This window comes from Myotis nattereri (assembly GCF_964212035.1).
Source record: "Myotis nattereri genome assembly, chromosome: 1".
NCBI lineage: Eukaryota > Metazoa > Chordata > Mammalia > Chiroptera > Vespertilionidae > Myotis > Myotis nattereri.
Genome location: NC_138075.1, coordinates 129,956,816 through 129,977,813, shown reverse-complemented (window position 1 = coordinate 129,977,813; position 20,998 = coordinate 129,956,816). Strand labels below are relative to the sequence as shown.

Here is a 20,998-nt window from a genome sequence, read left to right as displayed (position 1 = left end):
AACCTACTTTATTATATATAACAGACTTTTGGCTTTGGGACACCTCCTTGCCTGAATTAGTCCCTTACATTGGACATTGGGGTCTCTCTTTAATTTGAAGATAACCTGACAAGAGTTGCTGACAGATTTGATGTGAGGTTTAAGATAAAGAGAAAGATAGGAGTTGAGTTTGAACCCAAGTTTTTGGCAGAGCAATTGGAAGAGCTGTCATTAACTCAAACAAGAAAGACCACATGAAGGGCGAGTGTGAGAAAGAAGATCTATTGATTCAATTTTGGAGATCTTATGTCTGGAACACCCAATGGCTATTAAAAAAAAAAGATACCAAGTAGGGAATTTGATATATAGGTCTGGCATTGAGGAGAGAGGTTTGGTCTGGAGATATAAATTTGAAGATCATTAGTATATACAAGGTAGTAAAAGTCATGAGAAAAAAGATCAAAGCCTGAATCCTGGGACACTTGCATGTGTAAAAGGAGGGAAATGAGGAGAAACCAGACTAAGGACAGACTAGGAAAGGCAAGGAGGAATCCAGGTGATTATGTTCCCCCTCCCCACTGAAAACTCAAAGTTCTAAGAGACAAATGAAAAAAGAGACAGTTTTCCATTGGGTCAAATATTGCTGATAGGTTATGTAAAACCTGGTCTAAAACATTATGTCTAGATTTATTAGAGGGAAAAAAGTACTAACCTTGCAGAAAACAATTTTGGAGATGAGGTGGGACTGAAAATTACTAGAGTGGGCTCAAGAGTGCATGGAAGGGAAATTAGAATCAATGAGAATAGATCATTCTTTTCAGGACTTTGTAGCTAAATGGCACAGCCCTGGATGATCTCATCTGCTTCATGTTTAGCTGTAGCTTTCAATCCTTCCACAGTGACTATGAAGTATTTTTGTAATATGTAATACTTGAAAGTTTTTTAATTACGCACCTGTGGCACTATATGGTGTAAAACATGCCAGTCTAGTGTTAGATAATAAATTCACAAAATTATACACCTAAAAGATGCCATGATTTTTTCTAGATATATAATATTCACTAACCTTATTATCATGTTTCTCATGCTTACAAAGATGACAGAAGGATTCCTTTCTAGATGAAAATCATCCAACTCTAGAATATACTACTCAAATGTACAAAGTACACTGTAATCAATCATATTAAAATTGTGTAATAGAAATAAAGGGGGAAACATGCATGTAATATTCTTACTTTATAAACTGAATTTTTGTAAATTTTGTAATATGCAGTCCCTGTTGAAAAATTGGGTGAGGTACATACTGAAATGTATTCTCTTTAAAAAAGAAGGATAAAGGTATGCACTCATGGTACCTTTCAAAAAGATTCACGACATTAGGAGCACCTTGGTTTATCTAGTGTCTATGACAGATTTCAGAGACCCGATGGTTCATGAAGCCCACAATACTGAGTGTCTGGCCCTTTACCAAAAAGGTTTGTCAACTCCTGATCTAGCAGATTAATCCCTTGATGTGCTTAATAGCTTTTACTCAATCTTCTGAAATTTGTATATAAGATATGGGACAAATTGCCTTGTGAAATCCCTGGGCTTTCAGATTAATTTGAGGGTCCAATATTTGAACACTCAGGAATTAGGGACAAGCACAAAAAGCTAGTAGCTAGTAATTTAGATGGAAACAAAGTAGAGTGACAGTGTAGCATATAATTTCCTATCATAACTGAGCAGGTATTAAAAGTATCCTCACAAAATTTGTCTAAGACATGACATTAAACCCAATACTTTAAGTACACTTCAGAAAAACAGGAATAACAGGAGTGAAGAAAAAGATGGTGGCTGGCAGGATGGAGGTGAGGGATAGGAAGTGAGTGAGTGAGGGTATGAAAGGAGAGTGTGTGGATGTGTGTGGTATGTGTGTGAGTGAGGGAGGGACAGTTAAATCTGGCAGGAGAAGCCGAGGCTGGCAGACCAGGCTCTCTGGGACAGGGAGAGACTACCACCGCTGCGGGCACTCCCCAGACTGCAGGACTTGGACTGGGAGCCGAGACCATCTTGAAAGGGAGAGTGGCCTCTTCTAGGAACTCATCAGCACCACCACCCAGATAGGCCTTGGACACTGCCTGTGACCTGCAGCCACTCCAGCCAAAATCCTGCTGCCATACCCGCAGACTCACAGACCCTGGGATCTCCACCTCTAAAGGAGCACTGCGCCTGCAGCAGTAAGTGCAGCTTCCCCCTCCCCAGTGGCAGACCTCCAACATCGCATTCATGCATCTCCAGTGAGCAGGTCTCCAAGGCACACCACTCCACAAACTTCTCTTAGGAGTCGTTGTGAGCCCCAGCTGGATGTGATTTTGTACAGACACAGGCACACTGCCCCCCAATAGAAATTCTGAATTCCCTCTGCCTGAATAACTGCCCACACACCCAGCTGCCCAACTTTAGCGCCAGGGCCTCTCAGTACCAGGGCCCCTCAGTGCCAGGGCCCCTCAGAGTGCATCAGAGGTCAGCACCTCTGGCAGATGCACTGCCACAGTTGCTCATTCCCCCTGAGCCCACCTATCCACAGGGCACTTTGGGAAGCCTCAGTGAGCCTCCGCTGGGTCCGATTTTGGACAAATAGGGACTCACTCCCCGGGGCAGTAGAAATCTGAATTCAACCATCCTGGATACCTGCCCAAAGATGCCTCGATTAAGCATGCTAGGGCCCTTCAGAGTGCTTCAGTGTGCCTGTCTTAGCAAACTCAGGGCGGGTGCTCCTGTGTGCCACCACTGGGAACACGCACCTATCCACCACAGGAGCATCAGCAAAAATTGAGTTTCCCCACCCCACAGATGCAGATCTCTGGACACTACAGTTGCATGCTTTTCCAGCGTGCAGTTCTCCCAAGACCACTGCTCCACAGGCAGCCCTGGGGCCCCGCTGTGAGCCCTGCTGGACACACATTTAAACAAACAGGGGTGCACTGCTGGGCTGTAGAAACACTGAATCCCCTCTTCTGGGATACCTGCCCACAGACACTGCAATCCAGTGGCTTCAGTGCCGGGGCCCTTCAGAGTGTGTCAATACACCCTGCTGGCAAACACACCACAGGTGCCTCTGTGAAGTGCCGCTGGGATCACATGTACCCAACCATGAAGGCAGCAGCAAAAGCCGAGTCTGCCCACCCCACAACTACAGAACTTTGGACACCATAGTCATGCCTTGCCAGAACAGAGGCCTCCTGAGCCCCAACACCCCAATAGGTGGTTCCTGGGTGCCACTGTGAGTCCCTGCTGGGCACACGTGATTTCAACCAAGGGCATAAGACAGCAAAAACTGGAACACTCCCTCCACAGCTGCTGACTTCTAGACACCTCAGTTGTGCATTTCCAGCTCACAGGCCTCCATCAAGAGAACCCAAATAGCTCAAGTAGGGAGCTACACTAGACTACCAAGCCCAGGAGGCCTGAGAGGTCACACCAGTAGCACCATACCCAAAAGAAGCTGGGTAGCAAAGCAATCTGAGCTACAATTAAAACATTACAGCAAAACATGGGAAGACAAAAAAGCAACCCACAAAGGAAAGAAAAATAAGAATCACTAGAAAATGAGTTAAATGAAATTGAGGCTACTAACTTATGAGAGAAAGAATTCTGAATAATGGTTATAAGGATGCTCAAATGGCTGGATGACAAATACACACAACTCAATGAGAATCATAAGGAGCTGAATGAGAATGTCACCAACATGAAAAGGAACCAAGAGGAAATGAAGAACGACATAGCTGCAATAAAGAACACAATGGAAGGCTTAAAAAGCAGACTAGAAGAGGCTGAGGACCACATCAGTGAATTAGAAGACAAGGTAGGAAAAAACACACAAACACAGGAGCAACTGGAAAAAAACTTAAAAAGCAAGAGGAGAGCCTAAGGGAGCTTTGGGACAATGCAAAATGAAACAACATTTGCTTAGTAGGGGTACCAGAAGGAGAGGAGGAGAAGCAAGGAATAGAAAACCTGTCTGAAGAAATAATGACAGAAAACTTCCCTGATACTGGCAAGAAAAAAGCTACACAAGTCCAAGAAGAACATAGAGTGCTAAACAAGATGAACCCCAAAAGACCAACATCAAGACCCATCACAATTAAATTCGCAAACACCAACGACAAAGTAAGAACCTTAAAGGCTGCCAGAGAAAGACAGAAAGTTACCTACAAGGGATCTCCTATTAGAATATCAGCTGACTTCTCAACAGAAACACACCAGGCAAGAAGGGAATGGAATGAAATATACAAAGTGATGCAGAGCAAGGGAATGAATCCAAGAACACTATACCCAGCCAGGCTATCATTCAAAATTGAAGGTGGAATCAGGAGCTTCACAGACAAAAAAAAAAAAAAGGCTAAGAGAGTTTATTACTACCAATCCTAAAGGGACTGCTGTAAAAAGAAGAAAAAAAGACAAGAAGAAGCACAAACATTAAGAATAAAAATAACGAGAAACCAAGATGGCGGCATAGGTAAACACGGGAAATTGATGCCTCCCACAACAAAATAAAAAATACAACTAAAAGACAAAAAGGACATCATCCAGAATCACAAGAAGGCTGGCTGAGTGGAAACTCTACAACTAGAAGGAAAGAGAAAAGCACACTGAGACTCAGAGGAGGTGCGGAAATAAAGTGCAGAGGTACAGAGGCGCACATGGAAAGGGTTGGCAACTGAGGACACAGTTGTCTTTTTCAATCCGGAAGGAGTCTCAAGCTTCCTACTGCTCTGAACTCCAGTTCCGGGCGAGTCTCTGGGGACCCAGACTCATACGGGGAGAAACTGGACTGTTTGGCAGCGGGGGGAACTCGAGGGCAGCTTTCTCTCAGAGGTGCTTGCAGCGATTACCTTACTGGGACACTGAGACACAGGGCCTCTTGGGTAGGACTGAGTTTCAGCCATAGCTGTTTGCTCTGCCTTGTTGCTTCCCTGAGACCCCGGCCCACCCAAGCTGTTAGCAGAGGCTTTTGCATATGAAAGGCCTGGCCCTTTGCAATCTGAAAATTACCTAACAAACTGCAGCTGGGTCAGAGAGTCCCAGAACTTCCAAAAGAAGGCCCAAGGCCCCACAGCAGCTTGCATTGCTTCACAGCTGGGCCTCATCTGGGCACCTCCAAATCCCAAACACAGAAGAGGAATCTTCAGCTATCTCCATAGCTCCTGCTGGGTAGCCTCAGGCAAAAGCTAAATTAGCACCTCCTTAGAGATCCAAGAGCCACTGCACCCAGTGGTCAGAGTGGGACCATCCAGATTACAACTCCTCAGATCCATAAGGGACACACTCCAGGGGCAGACTCAGTGAGCACCAAAGCCCCACTGAAGCAAGTCCTTCCCCAGAAGGGAGTCTCCAGCACAGAAGTTCTCCCACTGCAGACACAGCTGATTCTCAAAGCCAATTGGCCTGGAGGTCAATTCCTCCCAGTGATACCTACAACAATCAAGGCTTAACTACAACAAGACTGTGCACAAAGCCCACAAAGGAGTGCACCAAGAGTGTCCACCTCAGGTAATTGGGGAGGCTGAGCCACTGGGCCCCATAGGACACCTAGCACAGAAAGCCACTCTATCAACACAGGGAAGTATAAAAAATGTGGAGACAAAGAAACAGGTCACAAATGACAGAAATAGAGGAAAGCAAACTACTGGATATAGAGTTCAAAACCACATTTATAAGGTTTTTCAAGAATTTTCTAGAAACCGCTGATAAATTTAGTGAGACCCTCAAGAAATCTAGTGAGACTCTCGAGGATATGAACAAGGACCAACTGGAAATTAAGCATACTTGACTGAATCAAAGAATATTATACAGAGTTCCAACAGCAGACTAGAGGATCGCAAGAATTAAGTAAAAGTTTAGAAATACGAAGAAGCAAAAACACCCAACTGGAAAAACAAAAAGAAAAAAGAATCCAAAAATATGAAGATAGTGTAAGGAGCCTCTGGGACAACTTCAAGCGTACCAACATCAGAATTATGGGGGTACCAGAAGAAGAGAGAGAGCAAGATAGTGAAAACCTATTAGAAAAAATCATGACAGAAAATTTCCCCTACCTGGTGAAAGAAATAGACTTACAAGTCCAGGAAGCGCAGAGAACCCCAAACAAGAGGAATCCAACGAGGACCACACCAAGACACATCATAATTAAAATGCCAAGAGCAAAAGACAAAGAATCTTAAAAGCACCAAGAGAAAAAACTCAGTTACGTACAAGGGAGTTACCATATGACTGTCAGCTGATTTCTCAACAGAAACTATGCAGTCCAGAAGGGAGTGGCAAGAAATATTCAAAGTGGTGAATAGCAAGAACCTACAACCTAGCTGAAACTGGTTTGGCTCAGTGGATAGAGTGTCGGCCTGCAAACTGAAAGGTCCCAGGTTCGATTCCGGTCAAGGGCATGTACCTTGGTTGTGGGCACATCCCCATTAGGAGATGTGCAGGAGGCAGCTGATCGATGTTTCTCTCTCATTGATGTTTCTAACTCTCTATCTCTCTCCCTTCCTCTCTGTAAAAAATCAATAAAATATATGTATTTTTAAAAAGAACCTACAACCTAGACTACTTTACCCAGCAAAGCTATCATTCAGAATTGAAGGTCAGATAAAGAGCTTCACAGATAAGAAAAAGCTAAAGGAGTTCATCACCACCAAACCAGTATTATATGAAATGCTGAAAGGTATCCTTTAAGAAGAGGAAGAAGAAGAAAAATGTAAAGATACAAATTATTAATAACAAATATACATCTATCAACAAGTGAATCTTAAAATCAAGTAAATAAATAATCTGATGAACAGAATAAACTGGCGAATATAACAGAATCAGGGGCATAGAAAGGGAGTGGACTGACTATTCTCGGGTGGAAAGGGGTGTGGGGGGTGTGGGAAGAGACTGGACAGAAATCATACACCTATGGATGAGGACAGTGGGGGGAGGGTAAGGGCAGAGGGTGAGGTGGGAACAGGGTGGAGGGGAGCTATGGGGAGAAAAAAGAGGAACAACTGTAATAATCTGAACAATAAAGATTTAATTTTTTTAAAAAGAAGGATAAAAATGACCACAAACAAGTACTTTTCAATAATAACATTAAATGTAAATGAATTAAATGCTCCAATAAAAAGACACAGGGTAGCTGAATGGATTAGAAAACATGACCCATATATTTGCTGTCTGCAAGAGACCCACCTCAGAACAAAGGATTCACACAGAGTGAGAGTGAAGGGATGGAAAAAAAATTTTCAGGCAAATGGAAATAAGAAAAAAGCTGGGTTGCGATACTTATATCTGACAATACAGACCTCAAAATAAAGGCCATAACAAGATATAAGGAAGGCCACTACATAATGCTAAAGGGAGCAATTCAACAAAAAGATATAACTCTGGTAAACATATATGCACCCAATATAGGAGCACCCAAAAACATAAAACAACTCCTGGAAGATATCAAGGGAGAGATCGATAGCAATACAGTCATAGTAGGGGACTTTAATACCCCACTGACACCACTGGATAGTCCTCTAAACAAAAAATCAGCAAAGAAAAATCAATCCTAAATGACTCACTAGATCAGATGGACTTAATTGACATATTCAGAATATTTCACCCCAAAGCTACATTCTTCTACAGTGCACATGGGGCATTTTCAAAGATAGACTATATATTAGGAAACAGGAAAAGTCTCTTCAAATTCAAGAGAATAGAAATTATAACAAGCATCTTCTCATAAATAAATAATCTGATGAACAGAATAAACTGGCGAATATAACAGAATCAGGGGCATAGAAAGGGAGTGGACTGACTATTCTCGGGTGGAAAGGGGTGTGGGGGGTGTGGGAAGAGACTGGACAGAAATCATACACCTATGGATGAGGACAGTGGGGGGAGGGTAAGGGCAGAGGGTGAGGTGGGAACAGGGTGGAGGGGACATAAAATTAGAAATCAACCACAATAAAAACATTGAAAAAGAAATCTAACACTTGGAGGCTAAATAGCATGCTATTAAACAATGACTGGGTCACCAGAGAGATCAAAGAAGAAATAAAAAGCATCCTGGAAACAAATGACAATGAAAACACAACAATCCAAAATCTATGGGACACATTTAAAGCAGTCCTCATACGGAAGTTCATAGCTCTACAGGCCGAACCCCCCCCCCCCCAAAAAAAAACAACAAAGAAAAACTGATAATAAATTATCTCATTCTACAACTCAAGGAGTTAGAAAGAGAGCAACAAGAAAAGCCCACAGTATCCAGAAGGAAGGAAATAATAAAGAGCAGAGGAGAAAGAAAAAAACATAGAGACAAAAAAAAAAACAACCACAACAACAAACAAACAAACAAACAAACAAACAAAAAAAACCCACAATACAAAAGATCAATGAAACCAAAAGCTGGTTCTTTGAAAGGATTAACAAGATTGATGAACCTCTAACCAGGCTCACCAAGAAGCAAAGAGAGAGGACCCAAATAAAATCAGAAATGAAAGAGGTGAAGTAACAACTGACCCTACTGATATACAAAGTATTGTCAAAAAATACAATGAACAACTCTACTCCAACAAACTGGACAACCTCGACGAAATGGACACATTCCTAGAAAAATACAAGCTTCCAAAACTCAACCAGGAAGAATCAAAAAACCTGAATAGGCCAATAACTACTGATGAAATTGAAACTAATCAAAAAGCTTCCAGCAAACAAAAGCCCTGAACCAGATGGCTTCACAGGGGAGTTTTACCAAACATTCAAAGAAGAACCAAAGCCAATCCTTCTCAGACTATTCCAAAAAGTTCAAGAGGAAGGCACACTTCCAAGCTCTTTCTATGAAGCCAGCATTACCCTAATCCCAAAACCAGAAAGGGACACCACAAAGAAAGCAAATTATAGGCCAATATCCCTGATGAACATAGATGCTCATATACTCAACAAAATTCTAATAAACTGGATCCAGCATTACATTAGAAAGATCATACACCATGACCAAGTGGGATTTATTCCAGGAATGCAAGGCTGGTAAATATCCGTAAATCAATAAACGTGATACATCACATAAACAAATTGAGAAGCAAAAATCACATAATCATATCGATGGATGCAGAAAAGGTATTTGACAAAGTCCAACAGCCTTTTCTGATAAAAACACTCAGCAAAGCCCTAACCGGATTGGCTCAGTGGATAGAGTGTCGGCCTGCAGACTGAAAGGTCCTAGGTTTGATTCCAGTCAAGGGCATGAACCTTGGTTGCGGGCACATCCCCAGCAGGGGGTGTGCAGGAGGCAGCTGATGGATGTTTCTCTCTCATCATCGATGTTTCTAACTCTCTATCCCTCTCCCTTCTTCTCTGTAAAAAATCAATAAAATATATTTTTAAAAATGCTCAGCAAAGTGGGAATAGAGGGATCACACCTCAAAATTATAAAAGCCTTATATGCCAAACCTACAGCTAACATTATACTCAATGGGCAAAAACTAAAACCGTTTCCCTTAAGAACAGTAACAAGACAGGATGCCCACTTTTACCACTCCTGTTCTACATAGTACTAGAAGTGCTAGCCAAAGAGATCAGACAAGGAGAAGAAATAAAAGGCATCCTAATTGGAAAAGAAGAAGAACATTGTCATAATTCCCAGATGACATGATACTGTACTTAGAAAACCCTAAGGACTCCATCAAAAAAATATTAGAATGAATAAATGAATTTGGCTATGTTTCAGTATACAAAATCAATGCTAAGAAATCGATGGCATTTTTATTATGCCAATAGTGAACTTACAGAAAAAGTAATTTTAAAAAAACTCATTTACCATTGCACCAAAAAATTAAGATACCTACGAATAAACTTAACTAAGGAGGTAAAAGATCTCTACTCAGAAAACTACAGGACTTTGAAAAAAGAGATAGAGGAAGACATAGACAGATGGAAGAACATACCGTGTTCATAGATTGCTAGAATCAACATCATCAAAATGTCCATACTACCCAAAGCAATCTATAGATTAAATGCACTCCCCATTAAAATACCGAGAGCATATTTAACAGATCTAGACAGAACTCTCCAAAAATTCATCTGGAATAAAAAAAGAAAAAAGAAACGAATAGCTGCTGTGATCCTGAGAAAGAAAAACAAAGTAAGAGGGATTTCAATACCAGATATCAAGCTGTATTACAAATCCACTGTTCTCAACACTGCCTGGCACTGGCACAAGAATATACATATAGACCAATGAAATAGAACAGAGATCCCAGAAATCGACCCAAACCACTATGCTCAATTATTATTTGACAAAGGAGGCAAGAACATACAATGGAGTCAAGACAGCCTCTTCAATAAATAGTGTTGGGAAATTTGGTCAGACACATGCAAAAAAATGAAACTAGACCACCAACTTACACCATACACAAAAATAAACTCAAAATGGATAAAGGACTTAAATGTAAGATGGGAAACCATAAAAATATTAGAGGAATCCACAGGTAGCAAAATCTCAGATATATGCCGAAGGAATTTCTTCACTGACACAGCTCCTAGGGCAATGGAAACTAAAGAGAAAATGAACAAATGGGACTATATATATCAAAATAAAAAGGTTCTGCACAGCAAAAGAAACCATCAGCAAAACAACAAGAAAACCCACTGCATGGGAGAACATATTCGCCAATGATATCTCTGATAAAGGTTTAATCTCGAACATTTACAGGGAACTCATACAACTTAACTAAAGGAAGATAAACAACCCAATAAAATAATGGGCAACAGACCTAAATAGATACTTTTTGAAAGAGGACAGACATAAGGCTGAGAGACATATGAAAACATGCTTAAAGTCACTAATCATGTGAGAGATGCAAATAAAAACGACAGTGAGGTACCACCTCACACCTGTCAGAATGGCTATCACCAACAAATCAACAAATGACAAATGCTGCGAGGATTCGAAGAAAGAGGAACCCTTGTTCACTGCTGGTGGGGATGCCACTGTGGAGAACAGTATGGAGTTTCCTCAAAAATCTAAAAATGGAACTTCCATTTGACCCAGTGACCCGACTTCTAGGAATATATCCCAAGAAACCAGAAACACCAATCAGAAAGGATATATGCATCTCTATGTTCATAGCAGCACAATTTACCATAGCTAAGATTTGGAATCAGCCTAAGTGCCCATCAGCAGATGAATGGATTAAAAACCTTTGGCACATCTACACAATGGAATACTATGCTGCTGTAAAGAGGAAGGAAATCTTACCATTTGCAATAGCATGGATGGAGCTGGAGAGCATTATGCTAAGTGCAATAAGTCAGTCAGAGAAAGATAAATATCACATGCTCTCACTCATTTGTGGATTATAATGAAAAACATAAACCGATGAACAAACACAGATGTAGAGACAGAGAAGCATCGATCAGATGCTCAAAACTCAGAGGGAAGGTAGGGGAGGGTGGGGGTGAGGGTGAAAGATCAACCAAAGGACTTGTATGCATGCATATGAGCATGAGTGATGGATGTGGACAACAAGGGTGAGGGTGAGGACAGGATTGGGGGATGAGGGGACATTGGGGGGATAAGGACACATTTATAATATCTTAATTAATAAAGAGGAAAAAATGTAAAAAAAATAAAAAAATAAATACACTTCAATTGTCTAACAATCAGTACACTGTAGACCAGAACTACCCTCATTTTTTTTTCCAGTGGCTGCATACTACATTATTTTATGGGTATAACAAAGTATTTCCTTATAGAGAGCTATTTATACTATCTTCAACTTTTTGGTATGCAATGTTGTAATAAATATCCTTAACATACATATGTATATTTGTAACATTTATATAAATATCCTTAATGCATATGTGTATATGATATATCTTTAACATCTATGTCACATTTTATATATATACTAGAGGCCCAGTGCACAGAATCGTGCACCGGTGGGGTCCCTTGGCGTGGCCTTGGGATCGGGCCGAAACTGGCAGTCCAATGCTGCCTGCCTCCTGCCTGCTGCTCCTGCTCATCCAGGCCCAGCTGCACCTGCCCAGTCAGTCCCAATCAGGAGAGGCTCGCACAGCTGCAGCGGTGGTGGCCAGCCATGAGCCCTGCACCTGGCGCCCCTTCCAAGGGGATTGCTGCGGGGGGAGGGGGGGCTGGGATGCCATCAGTGATCAGCCCTCTGGGTGGACAGTGAGGTGCCCTTGCTGGCCTGGGATCCGTATCCATCCTGCTGACATTCGCACCAGTTGTTGGGAGCCACCTGACAGCTGCTTTCACTAGTATATCTTTTTTCCTTGCCAAGCTTGCATGGAGGGGAAGTGGCCGTGGTGCTCGAGGCCGACTTCCAGGAGGCCAGTGTCACTGTCAGGATTGTGCCAACAGTGCAGGTCCATCAGCTGGTGGCTGCTGGGACAGGTCAGACAGCTGAACAGTGCTCCCGCTGTGGGAGCTCACTGACCACCAGGAAGAGCTCCTGTCGATCAGTCATCTGGCCATTCAGTCATTTGGTTGCTTAGGCTTTTATATATATATAAATAATACATATAATGACCAACTATATGCTTGATATACATAATAATATATAATTTATGTCCTTAGAATGTATACATGTGTGTTCATACAAGTCATGTTTTCTTGTAGGATCTAGTTCTGAAAGTGAAGCTATTGGGATAAAAGAATGACATACTTGAAATTTTGAAACTCAATTACCCTTCAAAAGAAGATGCACCGATTTCACCTCCCAATAGTGCACAAGAATGCCTTTTCCTCCCACATGCCAATTCTGGTTTTTATTTTCTTTAATAAAATAGTTATCATTATGAGTTCTAAAAATGGTATCTCATTGTTTGTTGATTTGCATTTTTCTAATTACCAATCAAGGTTCACTCTCTCTAGTAAAAATATAAAATCAATCAGTAATATTAGCTCAAGTTGGAATTTTTTTATACGAAAAGAATAATTACCTACTGTTAAGTACTGCTGTAGGCTTACCTGTCAGACTCTTCATTCTCCATAGTAGAAACCTGCTGCTTATCAGTTTGTTCACTGTTGTTCTGCTGACTCAATCCACCACTGCCAGTGTCATCAGCACCCTCATCCATGTTTCCCGACACTTCCCTTTTACTGCTTTTCTGATCCTTTTTTTCTTCAACCTTTGATGAAAGATTGATATTAGGGATATTGTTATCATCTCGCTCATTAAAAAGACTGTGTTTTCATTAATTCTATCATTTGGCTTTTATTATTTGGCTTTGTTATTACCTTATTCATGAAAATGACTGTGTTTTCATTAATTTTATCACTTGGCTGCTGGTTATCAGTGTGTTCATTGTTGCTCTGCTGACTCAGTCCAATACCGCCACTGTCCTTATCAGCACGATCATCCATGTTTCTTGACACTTCCCTTTTGCTGCTTTTTTGCCACTTCTTTTCTTTAACCTTTGTTGAAAGTTTAATATTAAGGATATTGTGATTATGTTATTCATTAAAAAGGCTGTGTTTCCTGTAATTTTATGAAATTAATGAAATTGCTATGACTTGAACCAATAAAAATATTTTGTGTGTTGAAGTTTATTATTAAAGGTCATTGAAATTGTTGTCAATTCTACTTCATTTGTGTCAGTAAAGAAGATGACTTTTTCAAGATTTCTAATAGGGCTTTCTTAATTTTGTGCTCCTATTCACATCACACCCACACTTTGTTACCTAACATTCTCCTTACCCACCCCCACCCCATTTATCTAGCAGAGACAGAGAAATAAAAGGACAAAGATGCAAAATGTGTCCTCTTCTGTCTTTCAAACCTGGATCTTGCATTACCCACCAGATTTAGAGGATGTGAAATCGTGCTTCAGTAACAAATAGGAAGCTTTCCTGGGTCTGCACTAAGCTATTCCTTTCCCCATTGTCTTTTACAATTCTTTTTCCTTTAAGATCTTTGAGGGCTTCAAACAAGTGGTGGTATTCATAAAATATATGAACCACAGTTTACCACAGCACTGGAGCAGAGTGAAACCAATGGATTGGTGGTTAAAGTTCAATTCTGGAAAATGAGCAATACGATCACTATAAAATCTTATAGCTAGAGGATATACAAGTAGTCATCTACTTACTTTAGCCCCATAGTTACTAATAATGGAAATAAAACCAAGATTAAATGAACTGTCCAAACTTGGTAAGGATGCAATTCCTAGCATTTTATGGCACCAAAAGAAAAGATATAATTGTATAGTGCTCAATCAGATAAGTAAACAGAAAATTTTGTCAAATTAATCAGGTAAATTAAGTATGACTTTTGAAAAGTAATTTAATGCCTTAGTGTAATGAGAGGGCTCATCCACATTTTCTTATAAAAGAGCATCATATCTCAAGCTTTTTCCATTTTAAAAGTCAATGAACCTCAAAACTTAATCTTCAATAGAGAAAAATATTGATTTTATTGCAAATAATTGATGTGACATACATATATATATATATATATATATATATATATATATATATGTCAAAATGATAATTGCCATGATTTTAGTTTTGGAAGGTGTTCTATCTCTTTTTATATTTTTTTAATCTTTACATTGCAGTTCACATTCAACATTATTTGTATTACTCTCCGTTGTGCCGCATAGTGGTTAGACAATCAGATACTTTACAAAGTGATCCCCCTGGTATTTCAATATCCATCTGACACCATTCACACTTTTTACAATACTAGTGGGCTGATGCATGGATTTGTGCACATGGAAAGGAAATTAACTAAAAGAAATATTTTAATATTGCTGGTCACCCTTTCTCTCTATAGAAGTGTCAGAGATGAAAGGAAATTAGATGCATATGAAAATAACATTTGAATTGATTACTAAATAAACAATAACAACATGGTATAACAACAAAGACATGATATAAAAACATTGATAAAAACAATGACTGATAAATTGATTAAACTTATTCTATATCTCCCTGAATACTACATTAAAGGTAAAAACATTTTCAGAGTTCTTGACTAATTTCCCTTGTGATAAAATATTTACAACTTTAATGTCACATGCTCTTTTACCTCGAGAGACAGCAACATGTAACTGACCATGTCCGAAAACGGGTTCAGGTAGGAATATTCCTACTCTGTCTAGAGTTTGTCCTTGTGATTTATCAATAGTCATCACAAATGCTGGCATCACGGGAAACTCTCTTCAAATTAATTTAAATAGGAGGCCAGTGTCAGACAGGGACAATCAATTCTTAGAATCAGAGCAACCTCTCCTTTCACAGCATCTGTTAATACTTCAGCTTTAATTATGTTAGGTCGCAATCTTGTGATAATAAATCTAGTACCATTACAAAGACCCCATTTACTATTAAGATTCCTCAATAGCATGATAATTGCACCTAATTTCAATTTTAATTTATGACATGACATTCCCAAAGGAGTAGTACTATTAAGAAATGCAATGGGAAAATATGCCTTCCCGGCATCATCCATTGAATCAGTAGATTCATCACTCAAGTAAGTGTGAAAATCTCCATTGAGTCTATCCAAAATTTCTTCATTTAATTTATGAACATGCTTACTTTTAGGACAAAGAATCACACATTTAGCTATATTTTTAGTATTACCTATAGATATACTATTTTCAAAGCTAGCTTCAATAATAGATCCGTTACAAATCATTTCACGTGGTATTTCAATAATATCCATTCCTAAATGAAAACTGCTATCTAGTTTGCCATCTCCAAGTTTTACTAACAATTTACTATAAGCAGAATCCTCTGATCTCATATTTGTTTTAAGGGACAACTGTCTGAAACATCTCCAAACAGTACAGTACTTTAAGCTCATTTGTACTATAGCCGATGGCATAGCATGCAGCAAAACACTGAGATATTGTCGAAAATCCCCTCCAAGGAGAACTTTTCCACCAAATGCAACATTCAAATTAATAATTTCTCTTAGTAATCTATCTATGGTGTTTCTAGCATGACTGGATGCCATGGTGCATTCATCAATAATGAGCCTTTTTAATGGTTTTAGCAACTTCACTCTTTATATCGAGTCTAGAAATTGAAGTTTCATTGGTGCCAGAGAGAGCTTTATATGTATCACCCATGCACGAGTCAATGTTTATTTTTAAGTTGCCAGTGTGTGTCATATGTACCAGCAGGTGGGTCAGTGGAACTTTCAGATGGATGTATGGTCAGTCACTTAGCCTTTTATATATATAGATGGTTGACTATATTCTCTATGCTGTACTTGACATCCCTGTGACTTTTCTATAACTACCAGTTTGTACTTGTTGACCCTACTTTTGACTCAACCTACCAACCCATTCCCTCTGGCATCCGTCAGTCAAATCTGTCTGTTATCTATGAATATCTTTTAAATTTCTTAGTTCATTTATTTTGCTTTTTGCTCTTTACATTCCACATATAAGTGCAATCAGTTGGGACTTATCTTTCTCTGTTTGATTTATTTCACTTAGCATAATGCCCTCTAGGTCCATCCATGCTGTCACAAATGGTAAGTTTTTGTTTTTTTTATGGCACCATCATACTTTATTAAACAATATAATGTGAAGGTTTGACTCAACAAACACATTTGAGAGTGATGATAAAAATATATATATGAAAGTACATATGTTTGTTATTAAAATATCTAAATAATATTCCAATGATGATATACAATGCAGGTGGGTACTTGAAATATTGGGGTGACTATGTTATACAGTATATGATTATCTAACCACAATCCTATACATATGAAACTAATACAAAATAATATTGAATGTAAACTGTAACTGAAAAGTAAAATAAAATAAAAATATCTTGATGTGATCATATTAGAATTCTAAATTCTAAGGTTTTCTTTCAGTAAGCCATAGAAGACTGCACACACTATAGCACAAAAATAGATGAGTTTGGTTGGGGATATTTGTTTATATCCCTTCTGTCAGTCATAGTTTCCTTCACTTTTATTGTTTCTGGGACGCTATTTATGGGTATTTTAAAAATTAATTTTAGAGAGAGAGGGAGAGAGAGAGAGAGAGAGAAACATCGATGACATAGAAACATAGATCGGCTGTCTCCTGCACACACTCTACTGCAGATCCAGCCACAACACAGGCATGTGCCCTGACCCTGAATTCAATCAGGAGCCTCTTGGTTCATGGATCAATGCTCAAATACTGAGCCACACTGGCCAGGATACGGGATGTAAATTATATTTAAGCCAATGAACTTAAGAAATAAAACAACCCTAGTGCTTATTACATTTTTTAAACAATTTCCTTTATACTTTCACTGGTTCAGAAGATGACATAATACATAGCTAAATTAGTTTCCCAATTCATAGGGAAGACTGACAGAAAGATCTAAGAACAAACCTGAGAACGTTTTCTTAAAATCCTATTACTTAGTTGACTGAATCTATTTATATTTACAATTATATATTTAGACAACCTAATTTTACACACAAACTTTTTTCAGAATGGATAAGAGAATTGATAAAGAGAAAAAACAGAGTAGCAGAAAATGAAGTTCTACCTCTTTTTGAAGTTGAATTTTCTCTCTTTTCCACGCCAGGTGTTCTGCTTTTAAGATGTCTACTTTATTTTTAACCTTTTGTAATTCTTCATTTACATATACTCCAGGTGTTCTGTCATTGTGCAGTGCAGAGGAACTCTCATCTTTTAATTTAGAGTCCATGCTTTTACAATAATTAGCACGGCAATGATCTGCACATAATGGCTTCTGGAACAAGTCTTGATCTGGCTTTATTTCCTTATAAGTATTTGTATCAGCAGACATATCGTGGCTTTTTCTTTCAATGATGAGTCTGATTTCATTGCAGCAGGGATACTGCAATTCAAGGTGGCTTTTCGGATCACTAGACTGAGGTGTAGGTCCGATGCCTAATTTCCAATCCGTGGTATTTGGGTTCATATTTTTTGTCATCTGCATAGCAAACTCTTGGTCTTCTCTCACTTCAGATGTAACTACTGCGTGTCTTTCTTTTTTATTTTCTGTATCATTATAAAAAATCTCATTTTTGTTTAAAACGTGTTCAACGTCAGATTTGTGATCATTTTCAGAGTGTAATTCCTTTTCTCTTAAACGAAGCTCAGATGATGATGATGAGGGAGAGTCTGCTGGGGACCCAGGGTCTGCTTGAGATGGAGAAACAATTTTGAGAGAGGTTTCTTCTCCTTCAGGAAATGTTTGTAATGCTGCAGAGACAAACTTTCCAAATGCATCTTTCCCCTCACAATCAAGCATTTTACCTGTCAAATTAGAAGGCCTTTGTCTTAAGCTTGCTCCTTCTTTAGAGTTATCACGTAGTGGCTCTTCCTCAGGGCACTCCGTCATTTTGAATTTTACAGAAAATTCAGGTGACTTCTGCTTTGACTCATCTTTGGAAAGTTGTAAGTTCTTCCTCTGCTCTAACGTGCCTTGTTTGATGCCTATTTCCTCCTCCTTTTGCACAGAAGGGTGTCCTGAATATACAGATGTATCTTCTTTGTCACATGCCCTATTCATTTCTGATTCCTGAGACATTTTTTCTAGATGCAAAGGTGGAAGGTGAATTTGCTTGCTTTGATTTTCAGATGTCTTTGCTGTCAGGATACATGTTTTTGAAATAACTTTATCCTTGAGTAATCAAGTATGGACAAAGATAAGTTAGAATATAATTAAAATTTAACTGTTAGGATTCTTAATCTATGATTAGCTACTCCCAAATCACAGGATTGAAACTAAGAAGTAAAAAAATAACTTGCCTTGGCCTAAATACAAATAAAAATATGAACCTAATTTTGATGCTGTTGGAGTTAAATAATTCATTAGATGTTAAATCTATCAAAAATAAATTACCAGCTGAGTTTTAACATTACAAAGCTTCCTTCCTCACTTAAAATATTTCACCTCACCATATCCTGAATATTGAGTCCTTGCAGTGCATTTCAGAATTTTTTAGGGGTGCTCCAAGATGGAGGCAAAGAGGCAAAAGTTAAGTCACCTCCTCACTGGGCCAAATTGGAATGACAAGTAAATTACATAACTACCAACATGAACACTAGGTGAACATTCGTCTTATAACCAAGGATCTACAGAAGAAGCCTGAGCTACACTGGCAGGAAGGACAGAGATTCTAAAGGTAGGCCCCCACATCCACTTGTGGTGGTTGAGAATGCAGAGGCATGTCTCAGTGCAATGGTCCCCTGAGGAGCATGTGGTCTCAACCCCACTCTGGGGTCCAAGCCCTGAGAACCAGAGCTGAGAAGAGTAGCATACATGACATCCGATTGTCCTTCAGGTAGAGGTGGGAGTCTCCTAGAATCCCAGGAGTCCTTTTAAAGGGTCAGCACATGAGTATCATTCCCACCACTCACCCTGGGCCTATGAAGAAAGGGTGGTTCAGAGCAGACTGGGAGTCACGTGAGGAGAGACTGCTTTATGTGGCTCTGGGAGAGAGCTTTATGGCCTCTGGGTGCCCTCCCTGTGCTGAGTCGCTCTCCCACAATGCCCACAGATACCATCACCCTTGGGTCAAGTCCTCCCTTCCTTCTGGCGTCAGCCTGGGAGATGTACTAGCCCATCATCCTGAATCCTTGTCCCCAACCCTGTGGAGCTACACAGTACAAAGGAGCCAGCTGCCTGGGCCCATGGTGTACACTTTCATGAAGATCTCTTAAGAAGGTTGAGATAGCTGAAACCGGTTTTGCTCAGTGGATAGAGCGTCGGCCTGAGGACTGAAAGGTCCCAGGTTCAATTCTGGTCAAGGGCATGTACCTGGGTTGCGGGCATATCCCCAGTAGGAGATGTGCAGCAGGCAGCTGATCAATGTTTCTCTCTCATTGATGTTTCTAACTCTCTATCTCTCTCCCTTCCTCTCTGTGAAAAATCAATAAAATATATTTTTTAAAAAAGAAGGTTGAGATAGACTGAGGAGGTGTCAGAGACTGAGTTGTGTGACTTTGGGTTGGGAAATTTTATTCCCTTGCTGGTCTAATTGAGGTCACCTTTCTAGTGCCAAGCCCTCTCTTCACACAGCCAAATCTTGATACTTGGGGCCTGATGAATTCTGCTGGCCCCACCCTACCAGAAAGGTCCACAGGTCCCCGGTGGGTGATAACTGGCATTTGTATACCCTGGGACTTGTGCTGAGTGGCCTCACACCCAGAAATGAAGCCCAGTTTAAATCTGTATCAATCAGGTAAACACCACTTGCACCTACCTGATGACTCACTTACCTCATGCAACTCACATACCAACAGGAGCTCTTTCAGTGACTGACCCCAACAGAAAGCTGGTAGGTGGAGGTGGATCTCGGAGTGACTTGGGCTTTTTGCTCAGCTGCCCCATGGGCTTGGTGCTGGTAGAAGGAAGCATTGCTGTGCAGCTTGGCCCCTTCCAGGTGCACCCAGGCCCAGCAGAGGCAGTCACAAACTGGATCGCTTTGTAGCTCCACACAGGTAGCCCAGGGGAAATCACAGGCAGAGACTGACATTGACTTGCAAGAGAGTCCCTCCCAAGAGGCCCCAGAACCAACACACTCAGTGGGGGGCTTCAGAGCATGACCCAATTAGCTTCACAAGCAGAACACGCAAACAGAAATCTGGGCAGGCACCACACCGAGCTGGCATGAATTACTTCACATGGGGTCGATCTTTGAACAAAAGCTTGTATGCTGTGTAGTCAGCCGGCATGAGGATCAACCCCACCCATGAACAGGCCAACAGCAATGAAAATTCTACCAAAGGAGGGCTCACATAACACAATAAAACACAAGTGACATTCTTGGAGCACCTACATCATGTGATCAGAAAGACTGTACCAATGTGCCTCACTAGATACCTAGTTCATAAGGCCATTATACCAAGACTGGGAGGCAAAGCAGATCTACCCAATACACAGAAACAAGTACCACGTCGCAGCCAAAATGGAGAGACAAAGATGCCGCAAATAAAAGAATGGGAGAAATTCCCAGAAAAAAAATCTAAATGAAATGAAGGCAAGATACAG

The 20,998-nt window shown here is 40.1% G+C and overlaps 1 protein-coding gene across 1 annotated transcript in view; it reads right to left on the bottom strand.

The window, feature by feature from the left end:
* LOC308523117 (putative coiled-coil domain-containing protein 144C) overlaps positions 1 to 20,384 on the bottom strand; it is a 69,857-nt gene extending 49,473 nt beyond the window's left edge. Inside the window, exons 1-5 of the mRNA XM_081096795.1 lie at positions 20,227 to 20,384; positions 18,259 to 18,625; positions 17,522 to 18,141; positions 13,250 to 13,426; positions 12,980 to 13,140 (exon numbers count right to left, since the gene is read on the bottom strand). Coding sequence (XP_080952921.1) covers positions 12,980 to 13,140; positions 13,250 to 13,426; positions 17,522 to 18,141; positions 18,259 to 18,532 — 1,232 coding nt within the window. The 5' untranslated portion in view covers positions 18,533 to 18,625; positions 20,227 to 20,384. The remainder of the gene's footprint in view (positions 1 to 12,979; positions 13,141 to 13,249; positions 13,427 to 17,521; positions 18,142 to 18,258; positions 18,626 to 20,226) is intronic.
* Between the last annotated feature and the right edge of the window lie 614 nt (positions 20,385 to 20,998).